Source organism: Durio zibethinus, chromosome 2 (assembly GCF_047325235.1).
Source record: "Durio zibethinus cultivar Kanyao isolate XHJ-2024 chromosome 2, ASM4732523v1, whole genome shotgun sequence".
Classification (NCBI taxonomy): domain Eukaryota; kingdom Viridiplantae; phylum Streptophyta; class Magnoliopsida; order Malvales; family Malvaceae; genus Durio; species Durio zibethinus.
This window is the reverse complement of record NC_143163.1, coordinates 1,905,975-1,917,344: the sequence shown is the minus strand read 5'-3', so window position 1 is coordinate 1,917,344 and position 11,370 is coordinate 1,905,975. Positions and strand designations below refer to the sequence as shown.

The 11,370-nt window shown below is 32.2% G+C and overlaps 2 protein-coding genes across 3 annotated transcripts; one reads left to right on the top strand and one right to left on the bottom strand.

The window, feature by feature from the left end:
• Positions 1-734: 734 nt before the first annotated feature.
• On the bottom strand, positions 735-3,746 carry LOC111308204 (G2/mitotic-specific cyclin-2-like). Its single transcript, XM_022906521.2, has 11 exons — positions 3,596-3,746; positions 3,299-3,437; positions 3,161-3,214; positions 2,983-3,028; positions 2,686-2,847; positions 2,429-2,548; positions 2,107-2,196; positions 1,690-1,911; positions 1,502-1,600; positions 1,213-1,391; positions 735-1,116 (listed from the first exon to the last, which is right to left on the bottom strand). The coding sequence occupies exons 1-11, from the start codon at positions 3,621-3,623 to the stop codon at positions 978-980; spliced, it is 1,278 nt and encodes a 425-aa protein (XP_022762256.2). The 5' UTR covers positions 3,624-3,746; the 3' UTR covers positions 735-977.
• A 4,484-nt stretch (positions 3,747-8,230) lies between these two features.
• LOC111308203 (U-box domain-containing protein 15-like) lies at positions 8,231-10,758 on the top strand. 2 transcript variants are annotated; one of them, XM_022906520.2, is made up of 4 exons: positions 8,231-8,529; positions 8,658-8,774; positions 9,071-9,493; positions 9,573-10,758. In XM_022906520.2, the coding sequence occupies exons 3-4, from the start codon at positions 9,080-9,082 to the stop codon at positions 10,626-10,628; spliced, it is 1,470 nt and encodes a 489-aa protein (XP_022762255.2). In that variant the 5' UTR covers positions 8,231-8,529; positions 8,658-8,774; positions 9,071-9,079; the 3' UTR covers positions 10,629-10,758. The 2 variants fall into 2 exon arrangements, with proteins under 2 accessions (XP_022762255.2, XP_089601077.1); XM_089744951.1 differs by lacking the exons at positions 8,231-8,529; positions 8,658-8,774 and having other exon boundaries at positions 8,854-9,493.
• The last annotated feature ends 612 nt before the right edge of the window (positions 10,759-11,370 follow it).

Sequence of the window (11,370 nt, the reverse complement as noted above, 5' to 3'; positions counted from 1 at the left end):
ATGATAAATTTGTTAAGGATGGATGAAGATGACGGCATTCCATTATAATACAACCAAACAAGTAGTTAGCTTTCGAGTGTTCAAGATGGATGTTGATGACATAGGTTGTCTAGCGTAGATGACCGAGTGTTGTTTATAGCTCGTGGAGGTTCATTATCACTTTCAGTCAAAGATTTTACAGGGGTTCAAGGAAATTGCATTTACCTTGCTCAAGACTATGACTATTGTAGAAAAGATCCTTGCCCCATCTTGTCTCGTGATGGTGTTGTATATTACCTACAAAATGGAAGAATTGAACGCTCATTTCCTAGTGTCAGCCTTCCTTTGCGTTCTCAAAGATGTTGGTTCACACCAATTCTATAGGTAACATATATGATCTTCTTCTTCTTCTTTTTTTTTTTTTTTTTGACAAAAACCTTTACTAATACTTTATTGTTTCAACAGATAGATAGGAACTAGAGCCCAAAAGCATTTCGTTATGTGGTGAAGACTTTAACGGCCTAGTTTAGAGCTTTGTCAGTAGTAGAACAGATGCAAGTTTCAAGATATGTAGGACTCTAAAACTCCATTGTTTTCAGTTATTCTATGAAAGGGTTTTGGTGTTTTAACTTTTAACTCAAATAATCCTTCTCTTTGAAGTTCAATAAGTTTAGTGATTATCCGAGAAATTTACTCCTTATGATATATGATTGATTTCATGCCTAATAAGTAACTTATTAAATATGAAGGAATAAGTGTAACGGTCGTGATTTTATTCAAAACCAGACTGCGTAACATTAGTATTCTCCTTATTTAAAAAATACAAGACCAACATACAAGACCAAATAACAAGAAAACTAAGCATGGACAATATAAAAGAACCTCACCACTGAAATAGACTTTTAGTTTTCTGTTTCTAGGTTGCTCAATGTTGCAACTGACAATTCCTAACTTTAGATTACTTGACAAATAGTCAACCATCTAGAAGTTGTGTTGTGTCAAAGATCTAGGAGAAATTGTGCTGGTTCAGTTTTTGCCGCATACACGAATTTGTATGAAGTATATTTTCTGTACACTCCCGTGAGTTTTCCTGATCCAGCCTTCTGATGGTAAGTAACCATCAATTTTGAGCATTCCCTATTGGCATATATAACAAGCATCCTTCATTAGTAATAATATTTACACCAAGGTCATAAATCTAGGCCTATCAATCCAAATATCAGACGAACTTACAGCAGCTGATCTTCTGAGTATTTTGTATGCCATTCGCTGGTCTTAGTCCAACTTTTGATCCGGCAAAGACTGCACTGTGCTGTGTATATTGCTGCAGCAGCTAGCAGAGATGGTTGGAACTTGAGCATTTCATATTGAACAAGGCACAGCTCAATGAGGAAGAAGGAGAGAAATTCCATCTAGTATGGTACAGGGGTAAAATATATCTCATCAGTATAATTTGTGAGGATCAAATGACAAAAGCCTTAAAAAACTTATTGATTTAATGAAAGCCTTTAATTTAATTTACCTTTTTCTCGGATTGTGCTGCCTTGAGAAATCTCCTCATGAAAACGTATGGAGTTGGCACAGACAAGTTGAATTGTAAAGTGTTCACCATTAATTTCTCCTAGAAACACAGAAAAACTATTAAATATATCTAGAGAAATAGAAGGAAAACAAAGAAAGCAGGCACTGAGAACTATAGTAGGAAATTACCATATCTAGAACATCCTTCCTTGTATAAGCCTTATCTGAAATCAGAACAAAATCCTCCACTAATGGGACTGAAGCCTCCTCATACTTGCATGCTAATAACATGGCTGTCATGCCAACCAATTGAAGCTTCTTTCGGATCACAGTACAACGCTCTAAGAATCTGTCTATGAGATTGATGGTAAGGAACAATGTTTCATCCATAAGCTCAAATTTGTAGTGAACCTATTGATAAAGTCAAGGTATTAGTAATCGAATATGAACAACAACAACTAAGAAATTCTTGAAACAATAACGCATGTTTCCAAGGTTAGAAATATTGTAGGAAATACAAAATTTAAATTATTATCAGGCAAGTATGTTCTTGATAGTTCCTCCCCAACTGCCCTCGGAGAAGAACAACTAAGGTTAGAATCATACCTCAATAAGCCAATCAATGAGGATGGCCCTCATCTTCTCATTGATGTCAAATTGCTTGTCCATGTAATTTGGAGAGACACAGGAAGAAACCTGCACAAGTGACCCTTGATAACTCAAAAATCAATGACCAACAATTCCATGGAATGTTACTCCACCTAGCATGCCATAAATTGTCTCATTGGCAAAATTTATAGTTAATAATGCATTCAAAACTCGGTTCCCTTTACATTAGGACCTTTCAAAGCATATATAAACAAATTTAAACAAGTTCATAGAGAAAAGTGTATAAAAACCATATTTTGAACAACTAATCGAAACTTACCTCAGTTTCTCTGTAATAAGCATAGATGTCATCTACATACTCAACAAGTGCAAGCGGATCTTTGGAATCGCTGCTGTCAATATCAATAATAGACTCCTCTGCATCTTCCATTTCAAACTCCTATATTTTTTCAATAGAAAAGTGATGTAATCATGCTGCTTTGCCAAGAAATATATATATATATATATATTTCCCATCAGTAGAAAAGACCCTTTCTGCAGTAGAGAAAATGTAGATATTGCTATAAAAGCACATACCAATGCCATCCCATCAGTTTCATCTAGCACTGCTTCTGTGTGCTTCACAAACATAGGGGACATAACATCAATATCATCCCCATACTCTTCCACATCAATGATCACGCAATCCTCCAGGCCACCAGGCTTTATCGTCAACTTAGTTTTGTTGTTCTTATTGTCCTACAACACATTCAGTCCAACAATTTCTATTTAGTTTTCTAATGTTTTGGTTTCTATATGAATTTATAGTTACTTAACAAAATAGTAGAATAGAAATCATAAAGCTTCCCAATCTGTGGTCAGTATAGATAGTACTTCTAGGAACTGTTGCTGGTTGCTAATCATTTCTGCAGCCAAACTCCTAAACGTACAAAAAGAAATATAAATTCAATTTCTGAAGACAAAATTCACCCAAAAAAGGACCAATAGCATCAATAAGGTCGTTAAAGGAAAAAACAAAAGAAGTAAAAATAAAGAGTAAGTTAGATATAACCTTGTATTTGGTCTTTGCTCCAGAACTGACTTCTTATTGCAAAGTGCATCTTTTCTGCGTATGACACAAACTCAAGTCAATTTCAATATAAATAGACTAATGAATAGTGGAATGTGAGATTGTGACAGTTGAAAGTACCCTGGAAATTCTCTCTTGTTAACCATGCAAAGGTGGTGGAAGGAAGTTCCTATAATGTTCTGATTGATGCTACTCAGAGCCCTTCTTTGATTCCGCCCCATGTCCTTTACCATCTTGACGCCATTCATTCTCAGCCCATCTTGCAGTTTACAAAAGATTCAAATAAGAAGAAAAGGAAAAAGAATGTATGAAAATCAAACAGACGAACTGCACAGCCGGTACCCCAAACTAGCCATAATAAAAGAAATGTCAGACTATGTTAAGAATTAACTTGACCACTTGGTGGTGCAATCAGACCTGGTTTGTTCTCCTTTGATCTTCTCATTATTTTGTTTCCTTCAAGACCAAAACCCCACTTTCCAGATCCTTCAAGAGAACCAAGAAGATAAAAAAAAACTTCAGATTGATTGAAAGACACCCATTTTCTACAAGAATTATAAAAAGAAGAAAAACAAAGAGATATAAGCTAACTTGATTATGACACAGACCCAAAAAACTTAAAGAAGGCAAACATTCACTTAACAATCTGTTAAACTAAACTGTAAACCGTGATTTTCAACTAAACAAACCCTTAAATTTGATATTCGAACAAGAAAAAGGGACGAGACAAACCCCAATCAAGCCTTTTATCTCTCAATCTCTGTTAATGAAAAAGAGACGACAAAAAGGAAAGGAAGAGAATCAGGAGGCAATTTTTTTTTTATTATTTGAAAGTTAACGGCTAGTAAACTATGACCGTTGGATCTAAATGAAATGGAAAAGTCGTGATTGTTCATTTGACGATTAAAATCCATGCCACGTCTTCGTCCTTTTCGAAAATATGAGCCTTTTCGGCTGCGTATGGCTGGGATTGAACCCAGGAGCCGTGGTTACGCTCTTCCCCACTAAAAGAGCGCCTATGAAAATTCTAGCCACCTGGCAGTCAGTTTTTTTCTTTTTTTTTTCAAATATTAGGGATACCATATAGTTTTTATTTATAAGATTTTTTCCAAAAAATTTATTAGAAATAACTTGGTTAGTTAAAAAAAAAAGTCCAACACCTTTTTAGTTAAATATACATAATATGCAATTGGTTTATGATTGGAAATATGGAACATTTGTCAATGATCATCTATTTAAATCCAAAATGCTTTTATTAGTCAATTTTATTGAATATTGTAAAAACATTATGGTTATTGTATAATTATTATCCAAATCAATAAATTTATTAAGTAAAATGTGCATCCAACAACTTATATTTGACCTAATAATTAATAATTTTTTTACGAGAATCAAGGTTAAAAGTTTTAATCTTCACTTTCTCTCGAATTTAATTTTAAGATTCTTGTCTTGTATTACAAATAAATTGAACGATTTAGATTTTTTTTTTTTCATATTTTTTTTTGGGTATAGTGTCTTGCAGCTAAGAAGGCCACACAAATTGAGCAATGGGGCAAGATGGTGTTGAATGTGAAGAAAACATGGGGCAAATTTTTAATATATGAAGCTGAACTTAATTTGTATAATCAAATTGCATTCTCAACATATTTTTTTTACAAGGAAAATCATAGCTTGAGATGAAATAAAAATATATATAGATATTAGAATTTGATTTTAAAATTTTTAAATATTATTTTTTAAAATAATTATATAAAAAATTAAGTCACGAATTCTTTTTTTTTTTTTTTTTTTGACGTACGAAACAAAAGCAAGCAGACAACTTGAGCTCGCAACATTACTTATTTCACGTCCAACTTTTAGCGGCCCCCCATAACAACGGAAATGGTGGAGAGGAGAAGACTTCGAATTGCGCTCCCCACGACCGTCCCCCCGTTTTCCTTTGGTGCTTTCGAGTCGGAGTGTAGGTCAAGGCAGCCCAGCCAGCCCCTGATTAGGACTTTGGTGACCCAACCACATCTTTGTTACTTTTGCAAGTAGTCTTCGACTCTTCGGACACTCGTGTCTTGGGCAAGCTCGTTGTTTAGTATTCAATTTTTTTTATAACATAAATATACAAAGAGAGCCATTATTAATTTTCGGTTTTTTGATTTAACGATTAAAAAAACTTTAAAATATATATATATTAAGCATTAAAACTCTATTATCTTTATTTTTTATTTTTTTAAATATTTATAATGTTATAATTTTACATGCAATCATTTAATAATAATCAAATCAATACGCATTGTACAAAGTAATTTATTTCGACATTTATTTTACGATATTTCATTAAAAGTCGAACTTATGTTATAGGAAGATAATAATAATATCTACAAAGTAAACATTGTTAAAATTGCAAATAATAATGTTTTATATCTTAAAACACGATTATCATATAGTTCTTTTGATAAAAAAAAATTAAATAGATATAAAAAATAAAGCCCTAAAAATAATTAGATTAATGTTACATTTTTTATAAAAATTCCTTGATTAAGAAGTTAGAAAAATATTGTATTCTACAACTAATTCAACATTGAATTTTGAGCTTAAATGTGTGAAAATAATTGAAAAATATACCAAGTTATGTAACCAGAGTTCGGGTAACTAACATAGATGGTTAACTTTTATCTAAGCTTATTTTGTTGGCTCCTCTTCTTTTTTGCTATGACAAGATCTCTAATCTTTAGCTTTAACATACACTTTAGCTTATATCATTGTCCTTTTAATAATGCAATTAGAAAGGTCCTACATGATTAACTTTTAAGAAAATTTACACATTTTTTTTAAATATTTTCGAGGTGGCTGTTGCTTTTTAACATCTACTAATCATGTTTTTTACCGTTCGTAGTCAAGCACTTTTTATTTTCTATCAATTAGACACCACTTTGTTGTTATGATTACTTCAAGTATCATGCACCGAATTTGAGATTAAATAGTATGAAATTTTGATATTATTTATAGCTTTTTATTCCTTTAAATTATGAACTATTTCAATAATTTATTTAATAAAACAATACAATGTGATTAGAAACATTAAAATTCGGAAATTAATCAATTTAACTTATATAATTTCTCTTAAAATTAATATATAATAAGTTTAAAGTTTAAATTATAATATATATAATTAAAAAAAAAAAAAAACAACATCAAAACTCTAGTTCATAGCCAAATATCTCTTTTGAGCACTAAAGATTTAACTTTCAGTTAAAATTTTTGTGCAATGAAAATATCTCACCTCATTGCTATGTTTTATTACAGAGATAATATCTCATTTGGCCCATAAGTTATTATAATTTTTTTAATATGATACTTAAACAAACATTTTTTTAATTAAGTACTTAAATTGTATTTTTATTTATTGCTTCAATCCTTTAATATTGTTAAATAATATCGATGTAAAATTTAAATATTGATGTGAATGATACATGACTATCATATGATATGAGATATAATTGTCACATATTATTTTTTAAAAATTTATAAAGTTTTGAAATAAAATAAAAAAAAGTTATTTTTTTAAATAACATGTGGTTGTTACATCATTATTAGACGATAATCAATTGTTATTCACGTCAATTTTTAATTATCATATTATTGTAAACAACATTATTAAAAGATTGGAACAATTTAATACATAAAAAAAATTTAGATAATTTTTTTAATTTAAGTACCATATTAAAAGAATTATAATAATTTAAAGGTCTATTAAGCTATTATCCCTTCATTAAACAAGGCTTAAATCAAGCTAAGCAAGGTTATTTCATATTTAAGTCAATTTAGAATATTACTAACTTAAATATTAATTTTCGCTAATTTCAAGTTTTCGGATTTTTCTTGCCGCTCACTTTAGCATAAAATAGTTTGTTTTGAGTCAATTTAGATTGATCCAATCAAAGAATCTTGTACCACCTCCGTCTCTCACGTGTTTGATGATGATGGTTTTCCATCGTCCCTTAATTTGCTTTTGCATCAAAAATCCATCCTCGATTTCAGGTTGAAACCCAAAGGCTCAATGGCTTAGATTTTCTTGTCCCATTACCGAAAAACAAAAGCACAGAGTGGGTCCCTTATCGGCAAGACAAACAATGCCCAAAAACTTGCACGTGAATACGCGTCACATTGTCAAAAAAAACCGCGTGAACCGCATAACTGTTTTTCAAAATTTACTTTCATTTTTTTTTATTTTTTATTTAAAATCAGGGTAATTTAAATTCTGATAAAAAAAGTAGACCATAATTCACTAAATACTGATCGTTTGGTATTGTTTTGTATTTTATATTTTATATATTTCAAAATTTGGTTTTGTTTTGTTTTATTTTTATTTTATTTTTAATTTATTAAATTTAAAACATATTTTGATAGAATGTTTTTATTTAAAAAATATGAAAATAAAAATATGTAAAAAAAAATAATTACAATTTTTATATTTTAAATAGGAGAAATTCGAATCTGACTCAAAACAAAAATTTTGAAATGTATAAATATTGTAGTTGCATTGTAACCGAACAGATGAATATTGCTCGAGTAATAACAATGTCGAAATTGTTTCCACAAATCTGAAAACATTATTTTTTTTATTTTTAATAATTTTCAAAAATTTTTAAAATTTTACTTTCAATTTTTAAAGATAAAAAATAAAAATAATTTACCAAACATAATTTTATTTTTAATTCTCAAAAAAACTAAAAATGAACAAAACCAAAAAGGGAAGCATTAATAGAAGACCCCTAAACTTTTCAGTTGGCAATTTTCCACTTTTAGTAAACAGAAAACCCCACGAAGTAACCGTTATTAATCATCATCCCTAATAAATCCGCCAAATTAAAAAAATTAAAATAATTATGTTCAATTGAAACATGACAACCTTCTTTATTAATACTCACCAGCGGCTGACCCCTCCATTTTTTAGTCTTTTCCTCAAAAATCACAATTTTTTTCCCAGGTAGTGAAAGGATTTTCTAATTTCTAGCCACCCATTTGAGATTTAAGCTTGTTGGTTAGAAATGAAGAGGCAGATTATGACGGATTCGAGTTCATCGAGTGTTGGAGAAGAGAGTGAGGTAGTTAGGGAATTGATGGAAGTGATAGAGACTGCTGGATCTTATGCTGGATTCAAGAAGACTCAAAGGAAAGAGTGTTTGAATTTGGTGAGGAGATTGAAGCTTTTGGTGCCACTTTTGGAGGAGATAAGGGAGCTTGATAAATCCGTTGTTTCGGTTTCGGCTTTGAATTCTCTGGTTGGTTTGAAGAAAGCACTGCTTGGAGCAAAGAAGTTGTTGAAGAATTGTAACTATGGAAGCAAGATATATTTGGTAATCCCGTGGTTACCTGCTGTTCAATTGTTTCGTGTTCTTTGGTTGGCTTTTTGGTTTCTTTATTTTTTTTTTTTTTGTCTTCTGTCCTGATTGAGGATCTTGTGTTTTTTGTCTGTCAAATTTAGGCAATGGAAATTGAGGCAGTGATGTGTAGATTTCATGCTGTTTATGACAAACTAAATCAGGCTCTTGATGACATGCCTTATGATGAGCTCGGAGTTTCAGTTGAAGTGAAATAGCAAGTAAAGTTTCACCTCTCTTTTTATTGTCAAGAGGAGCTTGTTGCAGTTCCTGGTTTCGTAAATTGCTTTAGAAATCAACCTTTTTATGTTTGAATGAACTGATAATTTCTTGGTAAAGTTCCTAATTGCTAATTCCAGTTCCTTGCGCCTCGAGGTCCTGAAAAACTCATGGCCTCTTTGGTACTTTTTAGCATCGTGTTTGTAAAACAGGCATGTTCAGGAAAATGTCCAGATTTCCCATGGTTTTTTTTTTCCTTCACTTGGGTTGGGTGCTTATATTATTGATTGGCTTCCAGGTTGAGCTGATGCAAATGCAACTTAAAAGGGCAAAGAGGCGGACGGATACACAAGATATGGAATTAGCAATGGATATGATGGTTGTGTTATCTAAAGAGGATGACAGGAATGCAGACAGGGCTATACTAGAAAGACTAACAAACAAGCTAGAATTACATACCATTGCAGACTTGAAAGCGGAAACAGCAGCTATCAGAAAACTGGTAAAACAAAGAGGTGGACAGACTGAAACCATACAGCAAATTTTAGATCTTCTGGGAAAGTTCAAACTAATTGCAGGGATTGATGAAACTGTTTCACTTGATGGTCCGATTTCAACTGGAACTCTCCACAGGTGTCAATCTTCGTTAATACCTCATGAATTTCTATGCCCAATTACATTAGAAATCATGGCAGATCCTGTTATTGTGGCAACTGGACAGGTAATCTCACATTACTGTATTGAATAATCTGACACGCTTAACGAAACTGAGACGGTTTTTTTCTGCTTTTTTTTTTAAGACTTATGAAAGAGAAAGCATCCAAAAGTGGTTAAATTCCAACCATAGAACCTGTCCAAAGACCGGACAAACTTTAGATCACATGGCTTTAGCACCAAATTTTGCACTCCGCAACCTTATTCTGCAATGGTGCGAGAAGAATAATTTTGAACTGCCTAAGAAGGATAGCTATGCAACTTCTGATAATTGTTCTGCTGAACTCATGGAAGAAATATCCTCATTGGTTCAAAATCTCTCTTCTAGTCAGCCAGAAGTGCGCAGAGATGCCATTGTGAAGATCCGCATGCTCTCAAAAGAGAATCCAGAAAACAGAATTTTCATTGCAAACAACAGAGGAATCCCTCGTTTAGTTCAGCTATTGTCCTACCGTGACTCCAAGATTCAAGAACACACTGTCACTGCCCTCTTGAACTTGTCAATTGATGAGACAAACAAAAGGATTATAGCCAGAGAAGGAGCTATTCCTGCCATCATTGAGATCCTCCGAAATGGAACTGATGAAGCTCGAGAGAATTCTGCTGCAGCTTTATTTAGCTTATCAATGCTTGATGAGAACAAAGTTTTAGTGGGAAACTTCAATGGAATCCCACCATTAGTAGATCTTTTGCAAAATGGGACAATCAGAGGTAAAAAGGATGCAGCCACTGCACTCTTTAACTTGACTTTAAACCAAGCCAACAAGTCTAGAGCCATTAAAGCAGGTATCATACCACCATTGCTTCATTTACTCGAGGATAAAAATTTGGGCATGATTGATGAAGCACTCTCAATCTTGTTACTCGTTGCATCACATCCCGAGGGTCGAAACGAAATTGGTCGATTGTCATTCATCAAAACTCTGGTAGAAATCCTAAGAAGTGGGACTCCCAAGAACAAGGAATGTGCCGTGTCAGTTCTTCTAGAGTTGGGGTTAAACAATTCGTCCCTTATTTTAACTGCACTTCAGTTTGGTGTTTATGAACCCCTGAGAGAGATCACCATAACTGGAACAAACAGAGCTCAAAGAAAAGCTAATTCCCTATTACAGCATATGAGTAAGTGTGAACATATTCCTTGAACTTCCTCAAACAGTTCCAAGTTGTCTGTAAGTTTGTGCCTACTAATGTTATGGTCTCTGCGTAACTCAAAATCAATCACATTATTTTTCTTTTGCTTCATTATCTCAGTTGTATCATCTGTGGCTTCACAACATATTAGAGATTGTGAATTTTGTGCCAGTACATACTTCAAATCTATATATCCGAGAATTTGGAGTTGTTTTTCTGTTTCCCTTTTTTTTTTTTAAGTGAACAAAACTCAATAATGAGCCAAAACTTGATTATTTCTAGCAAATATACATATTTGGTAGCAAAATAAATATCATATTGGAAAAAAATGGAAAAATAATCTAGGCAGAGGCAAAAAAAGAAAAAAGAAAATTCTTTCAAATGATGCCTTAAGAACAATGAGATGAGTACAATAAAAGTCAAAACATTTATCTGTTTTTTTTTTCATTTTTTTATTAAATTTTGCTGAATACATTTTTTTGATCGATCCAAGAAAAATATAAAATGTGAAATTTGCAATACAAGGAAAATATATATTTTTTAATTTAACAATTTCCAAATTAAGGACGCCGACCTAATTTAAGTGGGCAATAATTATGTACGGCTGGACAGACTCAAAAGGGCCAAATGCTCTGAGCCCATTTCAAGATTAAGAAAACCCTACGACACATGGCAGTTACTATTCATTACATGACAGATCAGTTGTTTGGAGAAAAAGAAAAAACAAAAAAAGAATATTCGGATTTCCACTTT